The 24,495-nt window shown below is 57.0% G+C and overlaps 6 protein-coding genes across 6 annotated transcripts; 1 reads left to right on the forward strand and 5 right to left on the reverse strand.

Annotated features, from left to right (window-relative positions):
• Positions 1–414: 414 nt before the first annotated feature.
• JDV02_000630 (uncharacterized protein) lies at positions 415–723 on the reverse strand (the record flags this gene model as incomplete). Its single annotated transcript, XM_047981464.1, has 1 exon — positions 415–723. One exon carries the CDS (start codon positions 721–723, stop codon positions 415–417), a length of 309 nt encoding a protein of 102 aa, XP_047837424.1.
• A 1,624-nt stretch (positions 724–2,347) lies between these two features.
• On the forward strand, positions 2,348–4,708 carry JDV02_000631 (uncharacterized protein). The gene is made up of 2 exons (XM_047981465.1): positions 2,348–3,356; positions 3,628–4,708. Exons 1-2 carry the CDS (start codon positions 2,833–2,835, stop codon positions 4,409–4,411), a joined length of 1,308 nt encoding a protein of 435 aa, XP_047837425.1. The 5' UTR covers positions 2,348–2,832; the 3' UTR covers positions 4,412–4,708.
• A 131-nt stretch (positions 4,709–4,839) lies between these two features.
• On the reverse strand, positions 4,840–6,226 carry JDV02_000632 (uncharacterized protein; the record flags this gene model as incomplete). Its single annotated transcript, XM_047981466.1, has 5 exons — positions 4,840–5,329; positions 5,481–5,585; positions 5,654–5,666; positions 5,731–5,928; positions 6,058–6,226. 5 exons carry the CDS (start codon positions 6,224–6,226, stop codon positions 4,840–4,842), a joined length of 975 nt encoding a protein of 324 aa, XP_047837426.1.
• Positions 6,227–8,012: 1,786 nt separating this feature from the next.
• Positions 8,013–9,514, reverse strand: JDV02_000633 (uncharacterized protein). Its single transcript, XM_047981467.1, has one exon. It carries the CDS (start codon positions 9,480–9,482, stop codon positions 8,256–8,258), a length of 1,227 nt encoding a protein of 408 aa, XP_047837427.1. The 5' UTR covers positions 9,483–9,514; the 3' UTR covers positions 8,013–8,255.
• Positions 9,515–9,758: 244 nt separating this feature from the next.
• On the reverse strand, positions 9,759–11,773 carry JDV02_000634 (uncharacterized protein; the record flags this gene model as incomplete). Its single annotated transcript, XM_047981468.1, has 5 exons — positions 9,759–9,926; positions 9,998–10,756; positions 10,810–10,934; positions 10,985–11,284; positions 11,362–11,773. The coding sequence occupies 5 exons, from the start codon at positions 11,771–11,773 to the stop codon at positions 9,759–9,761; spliced, it is 1,764 nt and encodes a 587-aa protein (XP_047837428.1).
• A 482-nt stretch (positions 11,774–12,255) lies between these two features.
• Positions 12,256–21,896, reverse strand: JDV02_000635 (NRPS; the record flags this gene model as incomplete). The annotated part of the gene is made up of 3 exons (XM_047981469.1): positions 12,256–21,228; positions 21,457–21,724; positions 21,876–21,896. The coding sequence occupies 3 exons, from the start codon at positions 21,894–21,896 to the stop codon at positions 12,437–12,439; spliced, it is 9,081 nt and encodes a 3,026-aa protein (XP_047837429.1). The 3' UTR covers positions 12,256–12,436.
• Between the last annotated feature and the right edge of the window lie 2,599 nt (positions 21,897–24,495).

Genomic DNA, 24,495 nt, shown 5'->3' on the forward strand with positions numbered 1-24,495 from the left:
TCCAATGCTCCATGAGCGGTAACCGGAATCGCTGTGACGATTAACAAGTGACAGTATCGGCGGCTTTGTTCACAGCAACGCCGTGCTGTTGATGTGACAGGTGGCATCCTGTGGCGCATGATGCCTGTATGTGATGCGCCCGGTAGACTGCATACCTGTACGAAGTACGGAGTACAGTGCAGTGCAATGACGGCTTCAGTGATTTGCACGGCCATGAGATGTTCGGGACGAAATGGGACTGCCACAGGCAGCCGAGCGTGGCGTCGGTGGGTCGTCGCGAAGCAGGGGCAGGCGGGCTCATACGAGGCGAGCGCAAGTCCGCGGGTGACCGGCTCGCGTGCTCGCCGAACGAAGACGATGATGGTGTCCAGATCCGTGGCCGGAGCCGGCAGTCACGGCGTCGTGGAGCAATTGTCAACGACCTGAGCCGGAAGGCAACGCCGCGCTGAAAGAGGGTGGTGAGCTGCACAAAGCTTGAGCGAGGTTCGGGGTGTGGTGGGGTCTTGAATTCAGCGACGAGGCAGGGAGGCTGCCATCTGGCACCCACTCCAGCGTCCGTTGCCCTCCAACAAACAAGGCCTCGTTGCTCATGCGTGGACGGACCAGACTGACGAGGCTTGGGGGAGGAGGGACGGGGAGGCGTGCCGAGCTCCGTCTGTCGGCCGCCACGAGGTGGAGGCCGCCACCTTTAGCGCTGCCGTCTTTGCCTGCCAGTCCACACATCCACTGGCTTTGGCGGCCGCCCACTTCCCTTCGCTTGGCGATCTTGTCCCCCGCCGATTGCCTTTGTCGGTCCCTGCCATGCAACGGCAAGCGGACGCGTCCCGGAGATGCGTGCGGCGGGCAAGGGAGAGGGAGAGGGGCGAAGAGTGGCGGCAAATTTCGACGGCTGTCCGTGCGACAAGGTGTTTCATGAGGGTCGTCAGTACGGCTTTTGTGTACGGGCCACAGGCGAGCACGGAAGAAGTCCTTTCCCCGTCCACGTCCACCGCGGCAAGACGCCAATGGGGTTTGCGTGAGCCAGGAACAGGGGTCCGGGTCTGTTGGGCCTGCCGGTCCTCGTGCCGCATTGTGATGCAATGCGGCTGGCTGGCTGGCTGGTTGGCGTTGCCTCAAGGTCCCCTTCCCTGCGGGCCCTTCCGTGGCAAACGCGCCGTGAACTTGTCGCAGGGCTCGATTGAACGACCTCGCCGCGAGCCAAGCGGGCCTCGACTCTGGGAGGGACCGAGACTAGCGAGGCGGGATGGATGGTGCCCGGGCAAGCAGACTGCTGGCTGGGTGCCCAGGCGGCGATGGTCGGGTGGGTGGTGCAGCCACCGTGCTGGACCGGGCCTGGGCCGAGCGGCAGTGACGACTTATTCGTGAGAGCATGCGTCGGAGGATGTTGGACTTGATTTTCTCGATGCATGACCGCCCGTGGTGGGTGCTGTGCAGCCGGCAGCGCAGGCCGGCGTAGCGCAAGGTCGATGACTATCGAGGCAGCAGTCAGCTGGCGGGTAATACCCCGACAAGTCCAAGCACGCAGAGGAGTATCCGCCCTGGATGGAATCGGCTTGTCTTCAGGCGCCCGAACGGTGCGAGCTCTATTGGCGGCAGGACGAGAGGGAGGCCGTGGCAGGTTAACAAAATGGCCGAGAGATGACCGTTCCAGGGACGGATAATCGGGTTATCCCTCCGTATTCCACTGGATTGACGCGGATTGCGGTGGATGGCACCTCGTTGTGTGACTGTGCCGGGCGAAGCCATTTCTCCCATCGCCGCCACCACCTCACAGGTCCACGGGTGGTGGTTGCGCGCATCGATGGATCGGAGCGCCAGCCATCTCCAACAAGTGGAGTGAGCGATGATGGGGGGCGGATCTAGGTAGGCGTAGGGAATTCCAGGTTCCCAGAGCCTGAGCCAGGGGTGACGGTCCAGTTACCAGTAATACCAGACGGTCCTGGAAAATACCTACAAGAGCAAAGTACTTACTAACAGGTCGCTGCCCTGGGGTCTGGTGGGTAGGCCTGGCCTCAGCAGGGCATGGGGCAAGGCAAAGCAAGGGGGGGGGGGGCAGCACAGAGAGTTCCAATGACCCCCCCGAACAGCCAGCCAGGACGCAAACCTTCAAGCCCCCCCTTGCGCCTGCCACCACTGCCACCCGACTGTGCCGTACCTACCTTACCTTGCTTGCCAGGATGTGGACAGGCTGCCAGCCAGCTTTCGGAAACTCGGCAGCGCTTCGTCGAGTGGAGAGTGGCCCCGCCACAAACGGCAGTCCGTGGCCCGAACAGCCTTGCACCATATGCCGATTATCCGGACCTTGTCTCGTCGCCCTTCTCGTCCTCTCTTGTTGAGACCCTTTTTGGCACCCGTGTGCACCTGCGGGGTCTCGGATCCGATGAGCGTCTTGTCTCGCATCCCAGGCCGTCCTGGATTTCTCTCTTTTCCTCATCACCCTTCAGCACCGCACCGACGACCTTGACGATTGCCTCACGACAGCCCAGCAGCGTGGCCGTCACTCTGGATCTCTGGGGGCAGGGATCATCGTGGGTGGCGCACACCCCTCCGCTGCAGCCCGCCTGCGAACAGCCAGGCGCCGCATCGAGCGGGCCACGACGACGGCTTCTGACAACGACGACACCGACGATACGGTAGCCGCACAGCGGCTCGCGGCCACGACGTAGGTCGGCAGGATCGCTGTGCAAAGGATAGGAGGGACGGTTGGCGATAGGTTTTTGCCACAACGGCAGGCGGCTGCCGCGCGCGAAACACGATTCATCCAGCGACGTCCAAATATCGACTCGGGCCCTACGCAGCGGCCGGTGCTCTGGCCGCCAGCGGAAGCATATCATGGCCTCGGCAGGCGCAGCGCCGCCATCGACATCGGTCCCGGTCGCCTTCGCCCCAGTCATGGCGCCCGAGAAGCTCTCCGTGACCACAGCCATCATCGGCCTCCTCGCCGTGGGTGGCCGCACGATTGACGCCATCTGGGATCTCAACTTGCCGGCTACCAAAGTCACGCCGTACCTCAACCAGGCACTGCAGGAGATCAAGCAGGCCCGCTCGACGGTCCACATCCTCTACAAGACATTTGCGCTCCTCGAGTCGGCGCGGCTGCCCTTCCCACAACGCGGCACGTGGATCGCCGTCGACGACCTCATCGCTACCCTCACCGACACCGTCCTCGCCTTCTCTGACCTGCAGACCCTCTGTGCGCAGCTCGAGGCGCAGCGGCAAGGCCTCCTCGTGTCGGATGCGACCACGCCCTCGTGCAACGCTGGCGATGCCGACTGTGGCCAGAGGATAACCGCGCTGTGCGCCCGCATCCGGTGGCACAACCTGTCCATGACGATGATGATGACGATTCTCAAATGGTGAGCTCTCACACACCCTCAAGTCGTCTGGCTTTCCCCTCCCCCCTTTCCCGTGCCGCCCCGTCGCGACTCGTCTCGTCCCGGGCCCTGCCCCTCTTCATCGTTATGCATCCCGAGTTTATATTCCGAGGTTCGCCAAGACGGGCGAGTGCCAAGACGGGGTCTTGCTCCAGAAGGCTTGCCAAGACGCCCGGGGGGGGGGCCAACGAACCCCTCGGCCCCCATCGCGCCCAGAATGTTACACAACGACTGACACAAACAAATCGACTAGTCCAGGCGAAGCCGATGCCCATAACGCCAGGGTGGGGCTCGAGCACCGCATGACACGCCTGCTCACTTCCAACACCGTTCTCGCCGCTCGTATGCGCCAGCTCGACGACGTCTTTGACGAAGGCCGCATCAACAGGGAGTCCCTACCGCACTACTCACCGCCCGCCCACCTTTCGCAATCATCTCAGCAGCATCGACGGCACTCACCTCAGAGGTCGGCCTCCGTGACGACGCCATCTGGAGCAGTGGACCCCTCGTCGTCGCCCCCGCCGCCCGGGGCCGACGACATCACGTCCGTGCCCTCATCTCCCACGCGCACCCGTGTCCAGACTCCCCTCTCCGGCTATACACTCGCCGGCATCCCCGTCCTGTCCATAATCCCTCTGCCCATCACCACTATTGAAATCTTCGACGGGCCCGATGTCTACACGTTCGCCTACGCCCGTCGCGTCGGCCGCGATCTTGGGGAGCTGATGCAGTGCCAGGCTGGCCAGGGCACAACCCGCTCCCTCGGCGTCGTGCTCGGGCGATCCGCCACCGGCTCGGATGCAGCCGGCAGCTTCAGCACTGGCGGCAGCAGCACCTCTACTACCGGTGCCAACAGTATTGGAGGCTGTGAGCCCGCGGTACTGCTACAGGAGCCATCCCCACCACCACAGGAAGATCGGGATGGCCACTTGCAGCACGAACAGCAGGAACAGCAGCAAGAGGAGTCTCCAGTCAAAAAGAAGAGACTGCGGTTTCGCAAAATTGTCAACGTTAAACATCGATGGCGAGCTTTTTGAACGCTCGCTCAGTCACCGTCGTTTTATCACAGGTCACACTCATCAGCACTATCAAAGTCGACACAAAGCACTCAAGTCGCTGCAGCGCAAGCATGAATCACCATGGCTGCATGGAACAACGTCAAGGGACCCTTGATTTGGAATCAGGCGCAATTTGGAAATTGTTACAGACACATGTAGCAGGGAGATGGCATCGTAACTTTTGCGCCTTGTTTAGAGCATGGGAGGGCGTTGTATATACTATCTTGGACGTACAGCGATTCCTTAGTACCTTAGCCTTTCAAATTTATTCCCACCTACACCAACACGCGCTGTATTACTGTCGCACCCTGCTGGGTTCCGCGGCTTTAGAAATACATTCGTCATGAGCGCCCTCCGCACATTCCTTTGTGCCACACCGTAATCGACTTGCCGGCCCTACCTGGCGCTCAGAGCACAAAGGCAAGGATGCCGGCTGCTGCAGCGGCAATGTTAAGGCCAGCCTGGCCAGCCCCAGCCGTGGGCACAGAAGTTGGCATCGAAGTACCGGTCGGCATCATCGTGCCCGTCATGCTGCCGCTCATCTGCGTCCCCGTAGGCATCATCATCGACGACGACGCAGTCATGCTCGACATCATCATTGAAGACGAGGAGGAGGGGGACGACACGGGCTCGGGCTTCATCACCTTGGCGTACGCGTCGCACGTCGCGTTCTTAGCCTTGGTGCAGTCATCGGCGATGCATATGGCCTGGAGCTCGGGCTTGGCCGTCTTGAGCACGGCCGTGGGCGCGGCGCAGCGCATGTTGAAGGCATTGTTGAGCGCCTCGCCGACGGCCTTGATGTCGTCGTCGGCGACGCCAAAGGACTTGGCGGCCATGGCGACTTGCGCGATGAAGTAGTCCATCTCGGCCTTGCCCAGGCCCATGAACTTGTGAACCCTTGTGGTGGTGGTGGTTGTTAGTCCAGTCCTGCAGCCGGCGGCCTGTGACGCGACGAGGCAGCAAGAGAACGGAAGGCAAAAAAAAAAGAAAGAAAAGAAAAGGAAAAAAAGAAAAGGAAGGAAAAAACACGAAAAGGGTCGTAACGTACTCGTACATGGACGTGTGGCCCATGTAAGCGTCAAAGCCCGTCATCCCCTGCATGGAGCAGCCAAGCAGCGAGCCGAAGAACTGGTACAGATGAGTGAGGAGGAAGCTGCGCGCGTTTGGTGTCAGTCACTATGCCGCTTACCGTCAGTCTCACACCGGGGGGGGGGGGCTTACTATTGTCGAGAGCCTAGAGTTTTTAGAACCGTCAGTGTCTATCTATGGACGCCATTTGCGCTCTTCGGCAGACTCACTCTTGTCGTTGGCCGGCATGTTCTTCTTCAGGGGCTCCGCACCGCCTCCGTCCAGGAAGTTGACGCTGGCAGCCTGGCCGTTCTTGTTGGTGCTCTTGAGTCCCCCGGTGAAGTATGGCAGCAGATTGACTTCCTGACCGTCCTGCATGCCCTTGGCCAGAATACCAGGGACCATGACGCCGGTGTTGGGCATGGTATCTATATGTAAAAGCACGCACGGGTCAGCCAGTAGACAGATAGTGCAACCTAGTGCAACATGTGGACAGCGTTGATGCTGCGGTCGAGATGATGTTGATGTGAGGATGTTGGGTAAAGATGGACGCTTACAGTTCCCGATGACGACCGTGTTCACCAGGAGCGTCAGAAGAGTAGCCTGGTTCGTCGCATTGTTCTCCTTTAGGAGCGCCTTCGTGTAGTAGTCGCAGATGGGCGTGTCACTGGGACGCTGCGCGATGGCAGTTGTCGCCACGGCCAGCGCAATGTTTGTGAACCGCATGTTGATGATCGGTCCGCTGCGTAAGACGATGACGTGTGAGGATGTGGTAAGATGGACAAAGTCGACAACTTGGATGGGACCTTGTTAAAGAGAGGAAAAGAGGAGGAAAGAAAACCTAAGGTGGCCTTCGGGGCAAGGCGCAGGTCCTGCCGTCCTACATATCTCTCATGTACGACACTGACCATGGCTACGCCCGCCACCCCCCAGCCCTCACGATCCCAAGTCATGGATTGCGTTGAGCCGTCGGAGCCACGGACATCCGAGTCACGGCGCCATCAAAGCTCAACGAGGTACGTAGTGTCACAGCCCACTAGGGCTTGGATGGAGGCACACCAGACCACAGCAAGGGACGCGGTGGCTAGCGGGATCGAGCGACTAACCGGTGTCCAGCATCACGCGCCTAGTCTCGAACGAGGTCTAGAGACCTTGCCCGACGAGTGGCAAGACAAGACAAGCTGGGAACGGTAATTTGAAATTTTGCGGGGGAAGACCCGGTGAGAAGCGGACTTCTTTAAGTCCTTAGCTCAACTCTCAGGCCCGTCATGTTGCCACCTGCGGGGAGAAGGCTGCCGATATCCCGGGGGTGGTGCATCGCAACAAGAGATTGATTCTTGTTCAGTGTGCTTGCGAGGTCTATTTTGGTGGGAGTACGGTGTATTACTTCGTACTTCGCGGTCCAGTTCGCGCCTCGCAATGTCGCAACATTGAAGGGTAAGCATCAATTTGTTCAAGGAATAAGATCCCGCAGGAACACTCCGGTCGTTAGTAACTCCGGTGCGATGAGACCTTTCTCAACCCGCCTTGACAATTCACCGGAACTGTGTTGCTCCCTCTTGGCGACAAGTCGGGGGTTTCTGTGGGTAAGTGTTTGGTACTACGTACTCCTTCGGCCAGCAGTTGAGCCCAGGCAGCCCAGCCCGCAACCTGAGCCAGTCACAACGAGGCAATTCCAAAGCCATGACCAGGCGGCTGGGTTCAGCCGGGAGTGGCAACGGCCGATCATTGTGCGGAAATTGGTGCTACCTGGCCGATGAGCCGACGAGAAACTCGATTGGCTTGGTATGTCTTCAATTCGCCTCGTTGCGGAGCCACGTGCCGTTGAGCAGTTGGTACCACAACAACACCTTGGCTTAATGCCCATGGCTGTGCATTCCAGTCTCGCCCTTCACGTACTTTCGGATATAAGCCATTTATTCCTTGTCAGCTGGCAGGTTAGTCAATATAGGCGACGAGGCTCTCCGCCTCAGACTGGAAGACGGTGCTTGGAGGCCAATATGTACTTGAGTCTGTCGTTGGAGGCGAGGGGAGGTAACTGCGCAACAGCGATCTTCGGATCGCCACCACGGTTGCAGGGGTGTCCAACAGCCAACTAGGACAGACATGACATCAACGACTTTTTCTTGTGTTTGGTTTTGGCGTTCACAAACGGATCTCCCCGTTCGAAGGCACCAGACGACCTAGACAAGCTAGACCAGCACCAGATGCCTTCCCCCACAGCAGCCGACAGCGGGCGGGCGCTAGTATCGGATGGCTGAACACCCGGGCCGGCTCCTGGTGGTCGTGGCTCCCCCGGAAGTCGCACATCCGGGGTGGTTGTTTCTCCTTTGGGGGGGGGCAGCGGCCAATCCCCTGGCGCGGGATTGTAATACCAATGAAGGACAGAGTTGAAGGGGGCCCCCCCGATGTATGTAGGTCTCAGATGGCGGGCTCCAGCCTGCAAGGCAACCACGAGTTTTATGGCTGCCCATATTTGGAGCCGGCAGCACGAGTTGCGTGCCGTTCGTTCGTCCCATTTGTTTTCTTTACTGAGCCCGTCCCTTACATGTCTTCTTAAAATAATACACCCAGTGGCTCGAACAACATTGAACACGAACATGTCGACGGCTTGCCTTGTCCAAAGTCCGCACTAACCGACGAACATATATATATACCTATTGCCGTAGCCATTTGAAGCAGCATCGAAGCCGCTACACATCTCTCAAGTCCCACATGTCGCCGAGCCGTCGCCAGAGAATGCAGCCAGTGCGGCTCAGCCCTCCATGTCGAGCTTGAGCTTGCCGAGTTCCCTCTCCACAAGCCGTGCCCTATCCTCCAAGGTCGTGCCAAAAGCCACGAAGCCGTCGACGAAATCCTGGCTTCTATTGAACCACTTGTCTCCGGTACGCTTTCGAACGTGCGCGAGACACCGCCCTTGGTCTTGGCATTGCCTATGCTTCCCTTCTCCCGTAAATCGTCCGCCGCGGTATCGCACGTCGTCTGGCACGTCGTCATCATCATCTGCGATGTGAAAGTAATTTTGGTTGACGAGCAGATCCCAGCTCTGCGTGGTGCTGGGCGTGGCCGTCTTTTCGCGTCGCGTCTTGTGTCTATCGCACTGGCACCCCGGCCTTCCCGTGCCATCTCCAGGAATCTTCCATACAACGCGCGCAGCGTGGAATCCCACCATCGGCTCTAGGTATAGCATGGAGAAGAACAGGTCGAAGAGCTGGCCCATTCGAAGTCCCTCGGGAAACTCCATGACATCGTCTTGTCTCTGAGTAGCCCCCACTCCGTCCCATTGTCGCCAGGCCACATCGAAGTTTGTTCGAAAGATGACCTTTGTGATGGGGTATCTGGCCAACAGCATGCCCCTCCAACTCGCCCCCTTTCGCATGAATGCCTTTCGTCGCCCGGCGTCGTCGCCAGGTGACAGAAAGTCCAGGGCTTTGCGACCCCAGTATAATGCGTAAGCATTCGTAGCAGTCGAGCCATCCAGGCTGCCACAAAGTCTGCAGCGTCCTGACCAGCTCCAGCCCGAGGCCGAGAAGAACCCACTGAACGATTGCATCAGCAGCGGGTTCTGGAATCGCTGGAGCAGAGTGTCGTCCGAGATGGGGCTTGGCCCATCGGACTCATCGGTTGCGTCAGAGTCATCTGAGTCACTATTTGACCGGCTGCATTGGCTGCGTGCTCCGCATAGCTCGGCAGCCTTGTCTGCGACGCGAAGCCCGATGATTGAATTGAGGGGAGTCGACTTGAAGAAGAGAATTTGCTGAAGCCGCGCCGAGCTCGCAATGGCGTTTCGCCATGACGTGCAGACGCGCTGGCAAGATGTCAAAAGCGTCTTCATATCCACGAATTGCAGAATGGTCTCGAGGATATCAAAAGTGGCGAGCGCTGTTTCTCGTCCTGGACTCGCCATCGAGGAGCACATTGGCTCAGGCGATGCCGGCGGTTGGCACTCCTTGCCTTTGTGAAGTCGCTTCTTCTTGGCCATTCGTGCGCGTCTGTTTGATGCTGTACTGTACGTATAATGTGACAAATATGACTTTCTCTCTTGCTGTCAAACGAGCAGGCGGAATTTCTAAAGCAAGCCCGTCGCATGTGCCATGTATGTCGTTGAGTATCAATTCATGGGTGAGTCATCGTCAACTGCAGCAGGCAAACACGCATCCAGATACGTCAGCGCAACCAGCGCCATCATTGGCGATGCAAACTAGCACTTCGTATTCTCTGGCGCATGATTGGCACGCTACTGCTAATAATACCTTACTTAGTCCTTGCAAAGCCGTCCGTCCTCGCCTTGCTTCCATCCCTCGCTGCCGACACACGGGAAGCATACGAAAACATTCTTGGGATCGACCTTGCGCTTGATCTTGAGCAGTCTCTCGTAATTATCACCCCAAAACGTCTTTTGCCAGTCTTTTTCGAAGAGGAAGCCCTGCGCGGCGCAATCGTCAGCACAGTCCAAGGCGCTTGTTAGTGCCACAGGCGAAGAACTGAATTGCTTACCTCGTTGACGTAGGCGCCGCTGTTTGGCGTCAGCTTCTTCAGCGGCTCCAAGGATCGGCCCAGCGCCTGAATGACTTCGTCCTCGGCCGTCTTGTTGAGCGGCGCGTAGGCCACCCCCGTGAGAGACTGGACGTATGCGTTTCTCCAAGCCGGGTTCACGGCGTTTGAGCCGCCCCGTGGCTTCGCGTTGCGGACGCCCTGCCCCGCGACCAGATATGCGGTGATGGCGCCTCCCGCCTCCGTCGCCGCCTTGTACGCCTCTGCCAGTGCCTTGGGGTCGCCTGTCAGTGCCTTTTTGTCTATCAGCCTAGAGCCTCTGTACAGATTGGCGCCGGCTTGGCCCTGGTCGTAGTTGACGTCGAACCAGTCGAGGAACGAGTCGTACAGGGCCGTCTGCTGGAGGATCTGCGCGGTGCCGTTCCAGCGAGCCTTGATGGTCTCGTTGAGCGGCGTGAGCAGCTCTTGCAGTTTCTCTCCGTCCGTGACGTCCTGCAGCATGAAACCGCCGAGCACGCCAGTGATGACCGCCGGCAGATCAGGGGAGGGGATGGGGTTTGGCGTGTCTCTCGCGACGTAAAAATAGCCTGAAACCCCCTTGTCCATGAGACTGGGAAATTGTGACAGCACGTAGGCAATGACATCGAACCCGACGGATGATTCGGCGGGTGTCACGGCGTACCAGTTGGCAAAGGCGATCTTGGGCGACGGATGCGTCTTGAGCGTCATGGAGGTAATGACACCAAAGGTCGAACCCCCGCCCTGTCCTTGTTAGCCGATGGGAAAACAGCATGTGTTTGAAGCAAGAGACTTACACCGCGCATGGCCCAAAAGAGGTCACGGTTCTGATCCTCATTGATGGTGAGCAACTCGCCCCCCGGCGTGACCATGTCCATTTCCAGGACATTGTCCGCAGCAAGCCCATACCGCGCCGCAAGAACTGTCTAATCAGTGACAAGCCGGCATAATAAACACAGTTTACGAACTCACTGGAGTGTCCGCCTCCCGTGATATAACCACCCAGTCCAACCGACTTGCCCCCGCCGCCGACAATGGTCTCGCCATTCTTCGCTGTAGCCGTGTAGACATCATACATCTGTGCTCCGGCCCCCACAGTGACCGCGTTGCCTTTGATGCGCTTCTTGGAGCCTGCCAGCGTGAACTCGCCGCGATGATGCGCAATATCCCGCATATGATGCGTCCAGATGGACAGCGCGAATGGCGCAATGGACCGTCCATTGTCGTCATGGCCAGTACCTTTGACGACGAGACGCACGTTGTGCTCACGGGCTTTGCTCTCGTATTAGCCACCACCAAAACAACAATCTCAAAAATTCCCCAGCATGCCCAAAGAGGCGCACACTCACCGAAGTTTACGCCAGCCTGGACATGCTCCGGCGTCGTCGCGTTCACCACGAACGGCGGGTACCCGGTCGGCGAGCACGGGTATTTAGGGTCCGGCAAGCATGTGTTGTTGGAAAACTGCTCCCACATAGTCGATACGGGGTCTCGCGTGTGAAAGTCAAACGACGTCCATTCCTGCGTGAGCGCGCTGCAAGCTTCCGCGCTGTACGTCGCCTGCGCCGGGTGGCACACGGCTGCGGGCGGAACGGGAGCAAGCAGCCTGCCACCGATAGTCTCGTTGAGCTTGCTCCATGACGCCGCCGACGGCCAGTCTGCCGAGCCGGGAAACGCTTTGCATGCTGCTGGCGGGTTGGCGGTCGCATGCACGGAGGCGGCGAGGGACACCACGGTGGGCAGGGCCGCGAGTCCTTGCATGGTTGCTAGTGACGTGTCTGCAATGGAAGCCATTTACTCGGGGATTCAACGGATTTTTTCTTCTTCTTCTGCTACTGTTGTAGGATTTGGATCCATTTGTTGCGATTGTAGGTTTGTAAACTGAGTGCCCAGTCATCCGGCTGGTGGGTATGTGCGTCTGACTGTCTTTTGCTAAGCGATTGTTGTACAACACCGCTAGTCGCAGGCATTTTTCATTTCATTCTCAATTCATTCATGCTACTCTACAACTTGTTAAAAGCTTGACTGGATTCTTGATGGGCTGGCAATTCTACAGGGCTAATGCATTGTCGGTCAGTTCGCAAGCATAGGGTAACAAGGTTGAGGGCAGAAGCGGGTTCGGATCATGAACAGTGCACATTCAGAGAGCCCAATGACATTCTCTTCAGAGACACACAACTTAATGAAATCGAGTGATAATTTGTAGCAGGATATATGAGGTTTTAATGGTGCATCAATCTTGGTCCTGCTGATAGATTCGACCGCCCCAAATAAACTTTTCGTCCCGGAAACAATTGAAATGTAGTTTGCCCCCGTGCTTTTTGTACTTGATGGTAAATAACTTCCATATAGAATAAAGCCGTCATCCCCTCCCCTCCCCCCTTTCGCATCATCTCTCTCGTGTAGTTGTCCCGACCCAACCGCTCATGATCCTAGAGCTGCCAAGTCTCGGAGAACTGGGTTTTTAAAAATATCTCTAACCTGCAGCGTCACGCCCCTCTGCCTCGCGAGGCTCACGAGACGCATGGCCCCGATCGAGTCGCCGCCAACGCGGAAGAAACTGTCATCAGCGCTGACAGTTTCCGGGTCGACCTTGAGTATTTCCACCCACAACTGCTGCATTGTCCTCTCCGCGTCCGTCTCCGGCGGGCGTCGCTCCCCATCAGCGCGACCGAGCACTGCAACGTCCTTGGCCGTGAGACCATGGCCGAAGGCGCGGAGCTGACGCCGGTCAATCTTGCCCGAGGAGACTCTCGGAATGGCCTTCAGGGGCACATAGAGTGATGGGACCATGAAAGGGGGCAGAGTACGGGTAAGCCGTTCGTTCATCCCCGCTGTGGCCTTTTTGATCAAAGCCTCGTAGTCCCTGTTATCTCCGTCAAAGGCGACAAACGCGGCCAGGAGTTTCTGCCCGGCGCCTTGCGGCTCAATGACTTCGGCGACAACTTGTGCGCTGGCACTGCCCAGGCTCGACACGTCGAGCGCGTTTTTCACCCCGTACTCGACTTCCTCCAGTTCGACCCGCTGACCTCGAATCTTGACTTGGGTGTCTTTGCGACCAATGAATCGTAAAGAACCGTCGTCATTGTACTGGACAAGGTCTCCGGTGCGGTAGACGGTTCCGCACCTACCGGGACGTTCGCCCAGAATTCCGCGGACGAGCCAGGCAGGGTCCTGCACGAATGCGGCGGCTGTCTTTTCGGGGTCGTTTAGGTATCCGTCCCCGACAAGAGGTCCCTCGAGCCACAGCTCACCTGGAGCTCCAATGGGCGCGAGGTGTTCAGCATTGTGTTGATCGACCACCCATGTCACGACTCCGGCGCCACGGCCGAGTCCGCCATCGCTCGCCCCTGTCAAGTCCAAGATCGTGGCCGTGGGAGTGCATTCAGCTGGGCCATACGCGCTACAAACATTGGCACTCGCGCTCGCCAACGCCCGATCCGTGGGCAAGACCACCTCGCCGCCAAGGATGAGGGTGGATAGGCTGTCCAAGCCAACTGTATGCCGTGCGATTGAAGGGGTGAAATCTGCCAACGTCACGCCGTACTTCTTAAGTGTGCCTGATAGGTCGTTTTGCCGCTCCTCCATTGATGGAACGCAGAGGCAGGCCCCGGCTGTGAGCGCGTTCAGGAGATTTGACCAACAGACATCAAAGGCGTAGGAGGAAAAGTCTAGGACCCGCGAGGACTGCGAATATCCTAGCGCCTCCCTTTGGTAATGTAATGCAGTGGCCATGTTCTGATGCGTGACCTTGGCACCCTTTGGCATGCCGGTGCTGCCCGAGGTGAAGACAACATACAGCACATCCGAGGGGTTGACTTCAGGAAGATTCGTTCCCGGCGCAAGCTGCGCAAAGTCCGTGTCCTGGCTCACGACCATGACTTCGTCTATGCCAAGTCGAAGTGCAAGAGATCGGTTTGCCTCAGAGGTAAGACAGAAACGAGCATCAGCCTGCGCTGCCATGGTACGGAGTCGCTCCTCCGGTTGAGTCGCAGTGTCCGTAGCCACCGCGGCTGCGCCGGCCTTCATGACCGCCAGGGCAGCCACTGCCATCCACATGCTCTTCTCGAAGAGAAGAGGCACAAGTGAACCCCGACCGACACCTCTCAGCACCAGCTCTCGGGCAAGACAATTCGACTGTTCGTGCAGTTGGCCGTATGTCAAAGCACCGTCCCAGGCGGCGATGGCTGCATCGTGAGGCCGTTGCTGAGCCCGCTGGGCGATCAAGTCGTGAACACAGGTTTCAACGGCGCTTGGTACGACGGAATTCCAAGTCCAGATGTCGCGAATGTCTTGCGCACTCGAGATGTGAAGGTCTCGTAACTTGGTGTACCCATGATCCCGCGTCAGGACCTGCCGTAGGACCTGCTCAAGCTGGTGGCCTAGGCGCGTGGCCTGTGTCTCTCCAATCTCTTTCTCATCGAAGCGCAGTGATACCTTCAGTCCGCTTGATGACATACGACATTCGACAATCAGCGGATAGCTGTCGAGTTCTTCTGTGTCGTCGTTGCGCACCACATCACCAGTTGTCGTGCTCTCGTTGCAACGCGTGTCGCTACCGTCATCTGTCACCAACAAGACGGTCCGGAATTCGCAAGCCAGAGCTGCTTCCTGACCGAGAGCCTGGATATAATACAGCGGACTTCGTGAAAAGGGAGATATCTTTGCAGCCTGGGCTTGGACGCTCTGCAGTAGGTCGCCAATGGTTGAGCTCTGGTCGACCAACACTCGGACCGGCAAGATTGTCTGCTTGTCAACAATCGTAGTCCCGAACAACGCTTCGCTTGAGTCAAGAAGTCGTCCGGTCACGATGGACCATGCGCCCTTGACATATGTAGCCGCTGTCAAGTCGCCGTGAGTGTCCCAGGAGAGGCCGTCCAAGGCCCATGAGACCTCACTCATCTGTCGCGTCTGAGCGCCGACTTCCTGTTTCTGTGGAAAGTGCGAGCCTTCGATGCCCTGAAATTGTTCATTCCAGAATTCCCTAACACAATGCTCATCGGCGCCAGTGATGTGCCTGAAAAAGCCCTTGGACAGCGTGTCGACGGAGCTGGGTGCCTCAGCCCCCTCAATGTCGGTCCGCAGCAGGTACCGGATTGCTTCAACCAAAACCTGAGCAGCCTTCTCCGCCACTTGTTTACTTACGTACGGCTCGCGAAACTCCATGACAATGTCCATGCTACCCGAGTCGAGGTTGGCTGACAGGCTGAGGTCATATTCGTGCGGGTCCTCGCCGTTGTACGGTTGAAACTCGATTGTCCGGTCGTCGCCGGCCTTGAACTTGTCTGCCTCCCGAATCGATAGAGCAGTATTGAAGAGCCTTTGACCCGAGAGACCCAGCTCATGCTGAATCTCTGCGAGTGAGGTATGTTGTATTGACAAATGTTGTATTGAGTCCTCTGATGCCTTTTCCAGGACTTGTCGTGGAGGCAAGGTCAAGTCCACGCGTGAGATGAGGAGGTTGGCCAAGGGGCCGACCATGGTCCATATCCCATCAAGAGGTGAATCTCGGCCAGAGGCAAGGTATCCGAAGCAAGCCTCCGACGAACCGTTGAAATGGGCGAGAACCACGGACCAAGCTACTTGAATGAAGACAGAGCGTGTTATGCCCAGCTTCTTACAGAAGTCTGAGACTCCTTCAATCGCTTCAGCCGGGATGGAAAGGTCGCTGTGGCTCTCGGGGCCATGTGGATGGTTACTGGCCACAGGAAACTCGCATGGCTGGACACCTCTGAGAAGCTTTGTCCACGATGCGATCCTTTGCGCTCGTGGGATGCTGCTAATGTAGTTGATCATGTCTCCGAACGGTGTTGCCGGCAACATGTCGCAGCCGTCGTATACATTGACGATATCTTGAATGATGATTGACATACTCGACGCATCAATGAGGCTGTGGCTGGCGTCTAGCCGACATGCCACCTCTCCAGTGTGCGACTGGCAGATGGTAAAGGCGTGTTCGGGCTCATTCGGAGCGAACTCTGGTCTCGGCAGACGACTCAAGACCGTCGCAGGATCCTCTTGTGATGTGAGCTGAGCCAATCGGACTTGAGATTCTGGAAGCACAATCTGGATAAATCCGTTTCCTTCGGGGTGCAATGTGAAGACAGATTGAAGGATTGTGTGCCGTTTGACGACCGTCATCCAGGCCTGTTCGAGTCGAGATGGCGAGACGGGAGTCTTGCCGTCGGTCGGTACGCACTGAAACACAGAGAATGTGGCATAAGAGGCGGCTTCTTTCTGTGCACTGAGTAGTATTCCTTCTTGGAGAGGCGAGCAAGGGTAAATGTCTCCAACTGCCGCCGGCTCGATCCCGAGACCGGGCAATTGTTCGAGCTGCAACACATCCAAGCCCTCATACGACAGAGGGAGCAAGGGGAAGTCGGTGAGTGTGAAACGAGGGGAACCTCCAGCCAATTCCCGGGTGACCGCATTGAGAGTGTCTCCGAAGAGCTCAAGCCATTCAATGATGCGACCGTGGTGCTTCATGTTCTTGTGGACGGCAAAGGAACATGCCAGCATGTTCTCCTCGATGTCGGCGTTGATCTCAACCATGGTGAAGCGTCGAGCCGACCCCGATACCTCGGCGATGTCCCGCTGCTCGTGCCCGAGGTACTCTGGGCGTCGGAAGAGGCCCTCATCTCCCTCCAACTGTTGATATCGGCCGGTGAAGTTGAGTGTCAATTCCGTCGTGTCTTGGCCCTGGAACTCCTGGCGACCAGATTCACTGTGGTAGCGGCAGGCAAAGTACGGTCGCCCCTTGCCAGGTATCTGACGCCTCCTATCCTTTGCCGTGCGGATGGCGTCAAGAACGGAGTTTTGCAGATTGATCGGAATAGGACGGGGGTGCAGAGTCGTGAACCAGCCGACTGTCGATGATACATCGAGCGGAAGTTCATCTGACTGCTCCCTGCCGTGGCCTTCAATCCACACCACTGGGGCATCCCTCTCTGGGAAAACCTGAACAAAGGCATAAACCATGACGCCAATGATGATGTCAATCGGTTCCGTGCGGAGACACTCGTTGGCGTCTCCGAACAACAACGAAGTGACATCCGCATCGAAGGTTTCGTTGTATGCGTCGCAATTGGAGAAGGTGTTCTCGGATAAAGGCAGGCCCCAGAAGTCGATGTCGGGAGCCGGTATGGCGTACGGAAGTACGGAGAAAGGCGATGCCTTGCTGCTGACTCTCGCCTGTCGCCGAACCCACGATCGAAATGAAGCCGTTGGCTCTGTCAAAAGCTTACCATCGTTGAGGTAGTCTTCAATGTCGTTCCAGATGATGCGCCATGAGACCAAGTCAACGACAGCATGATGAGATGAGAGGATGACCATCTGGCTACTATTGCTGATGTGAAAGAGGTCGCACGAGAAGACTGGGCCATCTTGGAGGCTCATTGACTCTTGGCGGGCCTGTCCGACGTCGACGACCTGATCGCGAGTCTGAACAAAATGTTCCGCAAACCCAAACGCCATTGAATCCTCTTCCTCAACGATACGCTGCATCCAAGAGCCGAGCTCGGGGTCTTTGATGAATCGGCAACGAAGCATGGGATGACGACTGACGAGCGCGCGAGTAGCGTCATAAAGGACCGCCCCATCTACCAGCCGGCTCAACTCGAGCATGAAGCTCTGGTTAAAATGATCAAGTCCCTCGGGGTAGGCATCAAAGAACATTTGTTGGATCGGTGATAGTTCAAATGGCTTCATCTCGTCGCCCTCTTCTTCCGCATCTTCAATCTTATCCTGTTGACGCGAGGCAACGCGGCAGCGACTGGCCAGCTTTCGTATCGTTGAGGCTTGCAACAGATCGCTTACCGTAAACACAAGATTGTGCAGCTTGCACTGCGACACAACCTGCATTGCGGAGATGGAGTCGCCACCCAGTCTTGTGAAAGCCTTGTTCACCGATGCCTCTTGGGCGGACAAGTTCAGGATGGACATCCAAACTTGTTGCAGGATAACCTCAACATCGCTCAGAGTGTCGGTGACACCCTCATCTTCGGTGCTGAGGCGATACTGTAGGTAGACTGACTCGCCAATCTGCCGGAGTTGTCGCCGGTCGGTCTTCCCGCTGGTCATGACGGGCAGCTTGAAGACGGGTATGTAAGCAACGGGAATCATGTAGATCGGGAGGGCAAGATTCGTCAACGACTCCGTTGCCTTTCGAACGGCCTTGCTGTGGTCCTCTTCAGTCCGCATCTCATCGCTTTCAATGCTAATGAATGCCACTAGTACGGGGCCATTGGATCCTTTGGGAAGAATTGTGTCGACCACCACGGTGGCGATCGGGAGGTCGAGGGCAGCAATGAGGTGCTGTTCAATCTCTCCCAGCTCAACGCGCTGTCCTCTGATCTTGACCTGTGTGTCTTTACGGCCGACGAATAAGAGAGATCCGTCTTGCCTATATCGCACGAGGTCCCCAGTCCGATAAAGTCTTCCTGTGCGGCCAGGCACAGCGTCTCTACCTCGACGCGCTGACACACCAGCCAGGAGCCAAGGAGGATCTTTGACGAAGGCTGCTTCGGTTTTTGCAGGGTCGTTGAGATAGCCATTGCCAACCAATGGCCCCTCGATCCAGAGCTCTCCAATGGCACCAAATGGCGAAAGCTGGTCTGGCTTTTCCGGATCCACGATCCAAGTACAAGCCCCAGCGCCGCGACCGATGCTGATGTCTTTCGGTGCGACTTTAGCCAATGTCGCCGTCGGCGTGCATTCAGCTGGCCCATAAACATTGATGATCTCGGTGTTGCTCTCAGCCAGGAAAGCGTCCGAGTCCACCACAGCTTCTCCGCCTAGTATGAGCGTGGACAGCCTGGACAATGCCTCCTTGCCAACTACTCTTGCCACGGAGGGTGTGAAGTCGACAGTCGTAGCATTGTATTTCTCCAACGACTTGACAAGATCGTTCTGCCGTTCCGCATTTGACGGGACACACAAACAGCCACCGCTTGTGAGAGCGTGGAGCAGATTGCACCAAGACGCATCAAATGCGTACGAGGCAAAGTCAAAGACGCGAGAACTTTTCGTGAAGCCCAATGCTCGCTGCTGGTGCGTTATCGCTGTGCAAAAGCCACGATGCGTGTTGATTGCTCCTTTGGGCGTCCCGGTGCTGCCAGACGTGAATACAACGTAAAGATCGTTCGACGGCATCAAGATCGGCAGCGCTGTTTGCGGATCTGGTGAATCCCATAGTTTGTCTGGCCCAACTACTACAATGCTATCCGTGCTGAATCCAAGTTGACGGGCGAGTTCTTGGTTTGGCACCGATGATATGACGATTGGACACTCGGACTGACTGACGATGGATCGAAGTCGCTCCTCCGGCTGAGTGGTGTCGACCGCCATGCATGCCCCGCCAGCTTTGATGCAACCCAGAGCAGCGACAGCCATCCATTTGGACTTTTCGAACAGCAGAGCGACTTTCATGTCTGTCGCCACACCTCTCCAAACCAGGTGCAAGGCAAGAGCCGTTGAGAGCTCCTCTACCTCTTGGTACGTGAAGTCGCCGTCCCATGCACAGACTGCAGGAGAAGACGGGTCTTCCCGGACTCTTTGCGAGATGAGATCATGAATGAGCATCTCAGTGGCCGATGGCACGACTGCATTCAGTTTCCAGACACGATCCAGCCCGTCGTCTGCCAGCAACGTCAATGGCTCATGGACCAGGCTTGTGGTGGACAGTTGACGAATTGCAAACTCGAAATTCTGGGCCACATGTTCCATCTGCTCTCTGCATATAAGGTTCGAATCATACGCAAAACGCAAAATGGCACCGTTTGCCTCCAGCTGGCATTCAACGACGATTGGATACGTGCTAAAGTCCTGCCATTGCGTTCCGCGGGAATCAGAGACTTCGCTGAGGAAGTGGCGCCCTGGGGTGTCGTGGCCTTCTTGGGCTGCCGGCTGCACGACCAGCAGCGATTGAAAGTTGCAGCCCAGTCTAGCTTGGTCGGAGATCTTGGCGATTCTTTGAAGTCCAGTTTGCTCATACGGTATCATGTCAGCAGCTTGACGTTGCACCGTATCAAGTAACTGCCCGAAGGTGGCGGTCCAATCTATCACAACCCTAACCGGAACAGTGGCTATCGCTGGGCCTGCCATGAGCTCGATCCGCGGGATAGGGGCTTGACGGCCAGTGACCGTGGCTCCGAACACTGAGTCGCCCGATCCAGCACCATTAGCGGTGGCCACAGCCCATGCCGCTCGAAGAACGGTGGCAGATGTAAAGTCACCACGACCCCACTCGATCTCTGTGATCGCCATGACCATCTGATGATCAGGTTGAGGCGTATACCCAGCTTTAGGCGGTGGAAAGTGTGGTCCTTGGAAGCTGTCGAAGTGCTGCTCCCAGAAAGCCTTTTCGCTTCTAGGATCATGGCTCTGGATATACTTGATGAGGGTAGCCATGGGCTCCAGGTCCTGGATCGGTTCGTCAAAATAGATGCTCTCCACTTGACTGAGGAGCATCGGCAGACTTTGCCCGTCATATAGGCTGTGATGGATTTCCCAAATGAAACGCGCCGGCCGTCCCGCAGAACCCTCACAGAGAATGAAGCGAGTTAAAGCGCTCCCCAGAGTCATTTCGCCCACTTCAGTCTCGTTTGATGCGTCTGTAGTAGTTGTCCACGATATGTCCTGGTCTAATATGACCTGAACTATGCCTTGGCCGGGCAGACTGACGAACCTCGTTCTCAAGATCGGGTTCAAGGCGGCCACACGTTCCCATGCTTGGTGTAAGCGGTCAACATTAACACGCTCGTCAATCTCGAATTCATTCGTCGCAACATAGTCTCCTGGACGTTTGGCGCTCAATGCCAGGAGTCCCTCCTGTAGGGCTGTGCAGGGCAATACATCTTCAATGACGTGCTCTTCAACGCGGCATAGCCGTGCCGCGTAAGAGCGCACCTCTTGTTTGCCGACGGAGGGATTAAGAAGGGAGAACGGCAGAATCCCGGACCCAAGGTCATCCTGAGAAGCGGTTTCTGAAGAGTCCGATGAGGGCCCGCTGATTTCAATGCGCTCCACATGTATGCTTTCAACGCCCTTGTCCGAGACCTTTTCACACTCATCGCGTGGGTCGTGGACCTCGTCGAAGAGACAGTCTCCATCTGCCTCTGGGTCGAAGATTTGCCACAGTTCGTCATTTTGACGTTGTTCCGGGTGCAAGATGATCAGGGAATTTCCTGGGAACAGATGCCGAACCAGAGACTCACTTTCTGATGTAGTGAGAAGTAGTAGTGGTGTGGCGATGTGAGATAGTGTGGCGAGCAACTCGGGCCTTGGTCGCGTCAAGTCCAGTGACGACAAGGATGCACCCGTCTTCATTGAGGCCAGCATGGATATAGGGGCAAGCCAACTTGAATTTCGTTCCAGGCAAAGAACAACCGTGGTTTCTGGCTTCACCCCCAAGTTGGAGAGTTGCTGCGCGAGCCGCGTTGACAGACCGTCAACCTGCAGGTAGGTCAGGTCGATATCTGCGGAGCAGATTGCCAGTGCCATTGGGCTGCCCCAGACAACTCTTGTCACTGAGCTGTCTTTGAAGGTCTCGAGATCCTTCGACGTTGGTTGGTGACCGAGTTTCCAGACGCCATTGGTGGTGACGGGTGTTTCATCGGCACCACTCAGAGACGGGTTGGTGGCATCGGCCGTGCCATTGGTGTGCGGTACGTGATATCTCATGATGTACTGCTTGGGATGGCTTTCAGCGTTGTCCTGCCTTTGATCAGCACTTTTGCTCAGAACATAACAACGCACTTTGGGCTCGACGATGACACACACTTTGGATAGACGCGCGTGGAGAAAGAATGGACAGGAGGGCTGTGCAACAATGTTGCAACTCGATACCAAGTTGGCAAGAGCGTACTGGAAATATGCGGACAGACATTGGTGTCTCGGCTTGGGCACTACATGTACACACACCACCACACCAGACACTTCAATGGAGCAGCAGCAGCCTGCGGGATAGACGCGGCAAATGCTAGCCGGTCTGCATACATGTCACCACGAGCTGAGAGTCGCCCCCCTTCCCAAGCTGTGTTCTCATATCGCATTAGTGTCGGCGCCACGAAACGGGCGTTTCTTTTACCACCTCCTTCGGCATGACGCCATGAAAAACCCGGTCCTTTACCTCACTGATACTACGTAGCCGGCATCTTTCCAGTCTGGTTCTTTTTCCAGCTGCGTACACGTCTTCCCGGCCTCAAGGAGTTCTCTCCTGTACGGCTTACAAACACGACGTGACATCGAATAGGAAGGTCAAGGCATCGTAGATCCCTCGGACTAGTCTGACGCGAAGTCCGAGCCAGAGCCAGGCAGGGACCTTGTACTGTCGTGCTTCATGCAAGGAGCCTGGAATCCAACACGGTCGCGTATTGCAGCCGATGCGCTGCATGCGGCTGACTGTTCAGGTGGCATTCTGAGTGATGCCACCGTTGGAGCGCGAGATCACGGCTTGCGAAGTCGTCAGGTCAGGGGCACATCGAGGTCCGGCAGCTTGACTCTATGAAATTACGAGCCCGGATATTCCCATTGGTGCTTTTTTAGCAAGCTGTGCATGCCGAGTGTCCAATTGAATGAGGAGGCGGCACAGGAAGCCAATGCGACGTTGAGGGCCTCGAAAGGATCAAACCATTTGATGTACATGTAAGGACACTTGTTGGCGTGACTGCTAATGGGACAATCGTCGATGGAAGGATGACTGACTGGAGGCTACATGTACTCTATTCGCCCTTGTCATACCTAATGGATTGCAGCGAGCTTCCATGGTCCAGAGCCGAGACACCCGCAATGTCTCACAAGTCTCACTCGCATCCTTGCAAGCCCGGCTACGTGGAAATTTGACAGCATACTAACGCACTGTACCAAGTACATGTAGCGGCACTCTGTTCCCCAAGACACACGTTCACGAGTGGCCAGACCGTCATCCCGGGGCTCCCATGACTTCTCCCACTCGCTATCCGATGTGTTTCTGCACGTCGGACCGTTTGCCAGGGGCATTCGTTGTAACATGTAACATCCAGTTCCGCATGGAGTCTACTCCCAATTTGTATAAGGCCGTTTACTAACTGGACTCTAATATTAGCCCGACGATGATAGGCCAGACGGAGGAAAAGCTTCTGCTGTATGCACGAGGCAGGCAGGGTTCAGCCGTCGAGTGCCAGCCCGGGATCATGGCCTGACAGGCCCAGTTTTCACGGGTACTACTCCAACCCTCCCCCTTCGTGTTGTGTGTGTGTCCTCTGACTAGTAGTAGTTTAGTACGTGCTACAAGGCACGAACTCCGCAAGCTCCGGCAGTCCCTCTAGGCGTGAGACAAGTGGCCGTTGGGTTGCGCACACATGAGGCATGTCACGTTGACGTCTGGTCGAGGCAGCGCCGCGCCACTTGACCCCGACACGCATGCCAGCCGCGTTTGTCTGTCAGACCTCGTCCCAGTCAACAAGCCTCCCTCACTCAGACAGACGCTTCTTCCGCGAGAGCAGCGCCACGAATTTTATCCGCGCGCCTCGCTTCCCGGAGCGGCAGGGGCCGCGTGCCGCGGACGGGACGCAGCACAGGGTGGATGATGGTGCGTAACGTTCTGGAAAGGGTTGCAGCACATCGACACCACGTCTGGCGACGGCAATTTACGTAAAACAAAAGCTGATGTTGGGATTTGATCCCATGTCACCGGATCAAGATCGCGCGGGTCGGCCTTAACGCGCGATACTGAGTCAATGGTCGCCTCCCTCACGCGCGCGCGCGCAAGGATAACTTGTCGACCTGTTGTCCTCCTTGCCGATAGACCCGGACTCGTACGCCAGGATGGAAGCCGGCCGCTGCCAAGGTGCCATTTGGCCGTGACTATGGGCATCGTCATGCACGCCGAAGCTGCCGCTTTCCCGTGTCTTGGCTTGCATCGGAATAAGGGCCAGATGCCGTCGGCGCTGCCTGGATCGGTTCCCCCCCCCCCCCTTGCTCATCTGTCGACGCCAACCACTCGCACAGAGTCAAAATGCGCCACCAGGGAGGTCCAGGGGAGGACCTTCAACCATTGGCCGCGAGCCATCATTTGTTTCCGAGCTTCTCTTTCCATACCTTGCGTGGGGCGATCCGTTTACTGAAGGGACGTGGGCGCCCCTCATACGGCAGCTGCTTTGCTGTGGCGGCATGGAACGCAGAATCCAGTTGCTGGTACCCTAAAAGGATAGCTGCCCGTTTTGTCGATACCAACTTCCCATATAAGTCGTCATCATTTCTTTTGTGTTTCTCCTGTTAGACTGAGGTCATGCTGGCGCTCGCACTTGGTCCAACTGGCACCTGTCATGTCGGCAGTCTTGGTCGTGAGGTCGTGCAACCAGCCATCTGGCACCACACATTCCTTTGCGACATGCCGTGCCCTGGCGCCATTGCCAACGCGGCGGGTATGATCGCAGATGTTGCAATGGCCCAATAATTCTAAGTAAGCTGAATCAGCCGCACCGCCGAGGAGTGGTCCAGACTTC

Source organism: Purpureocillium takamizusanense, chromosome 1 (genome assembly GCF_022605165.1).
Source record: "Purpureocillium takamizusanense chromosome 1, complete sequence".
NCBI lineage: Eukaryota > Fungi > Ascomycota > Sordariomycetes > Hypocreales > Ophiocordycipitaceae > Purpureocillium > Purpureocillium takamizusanense.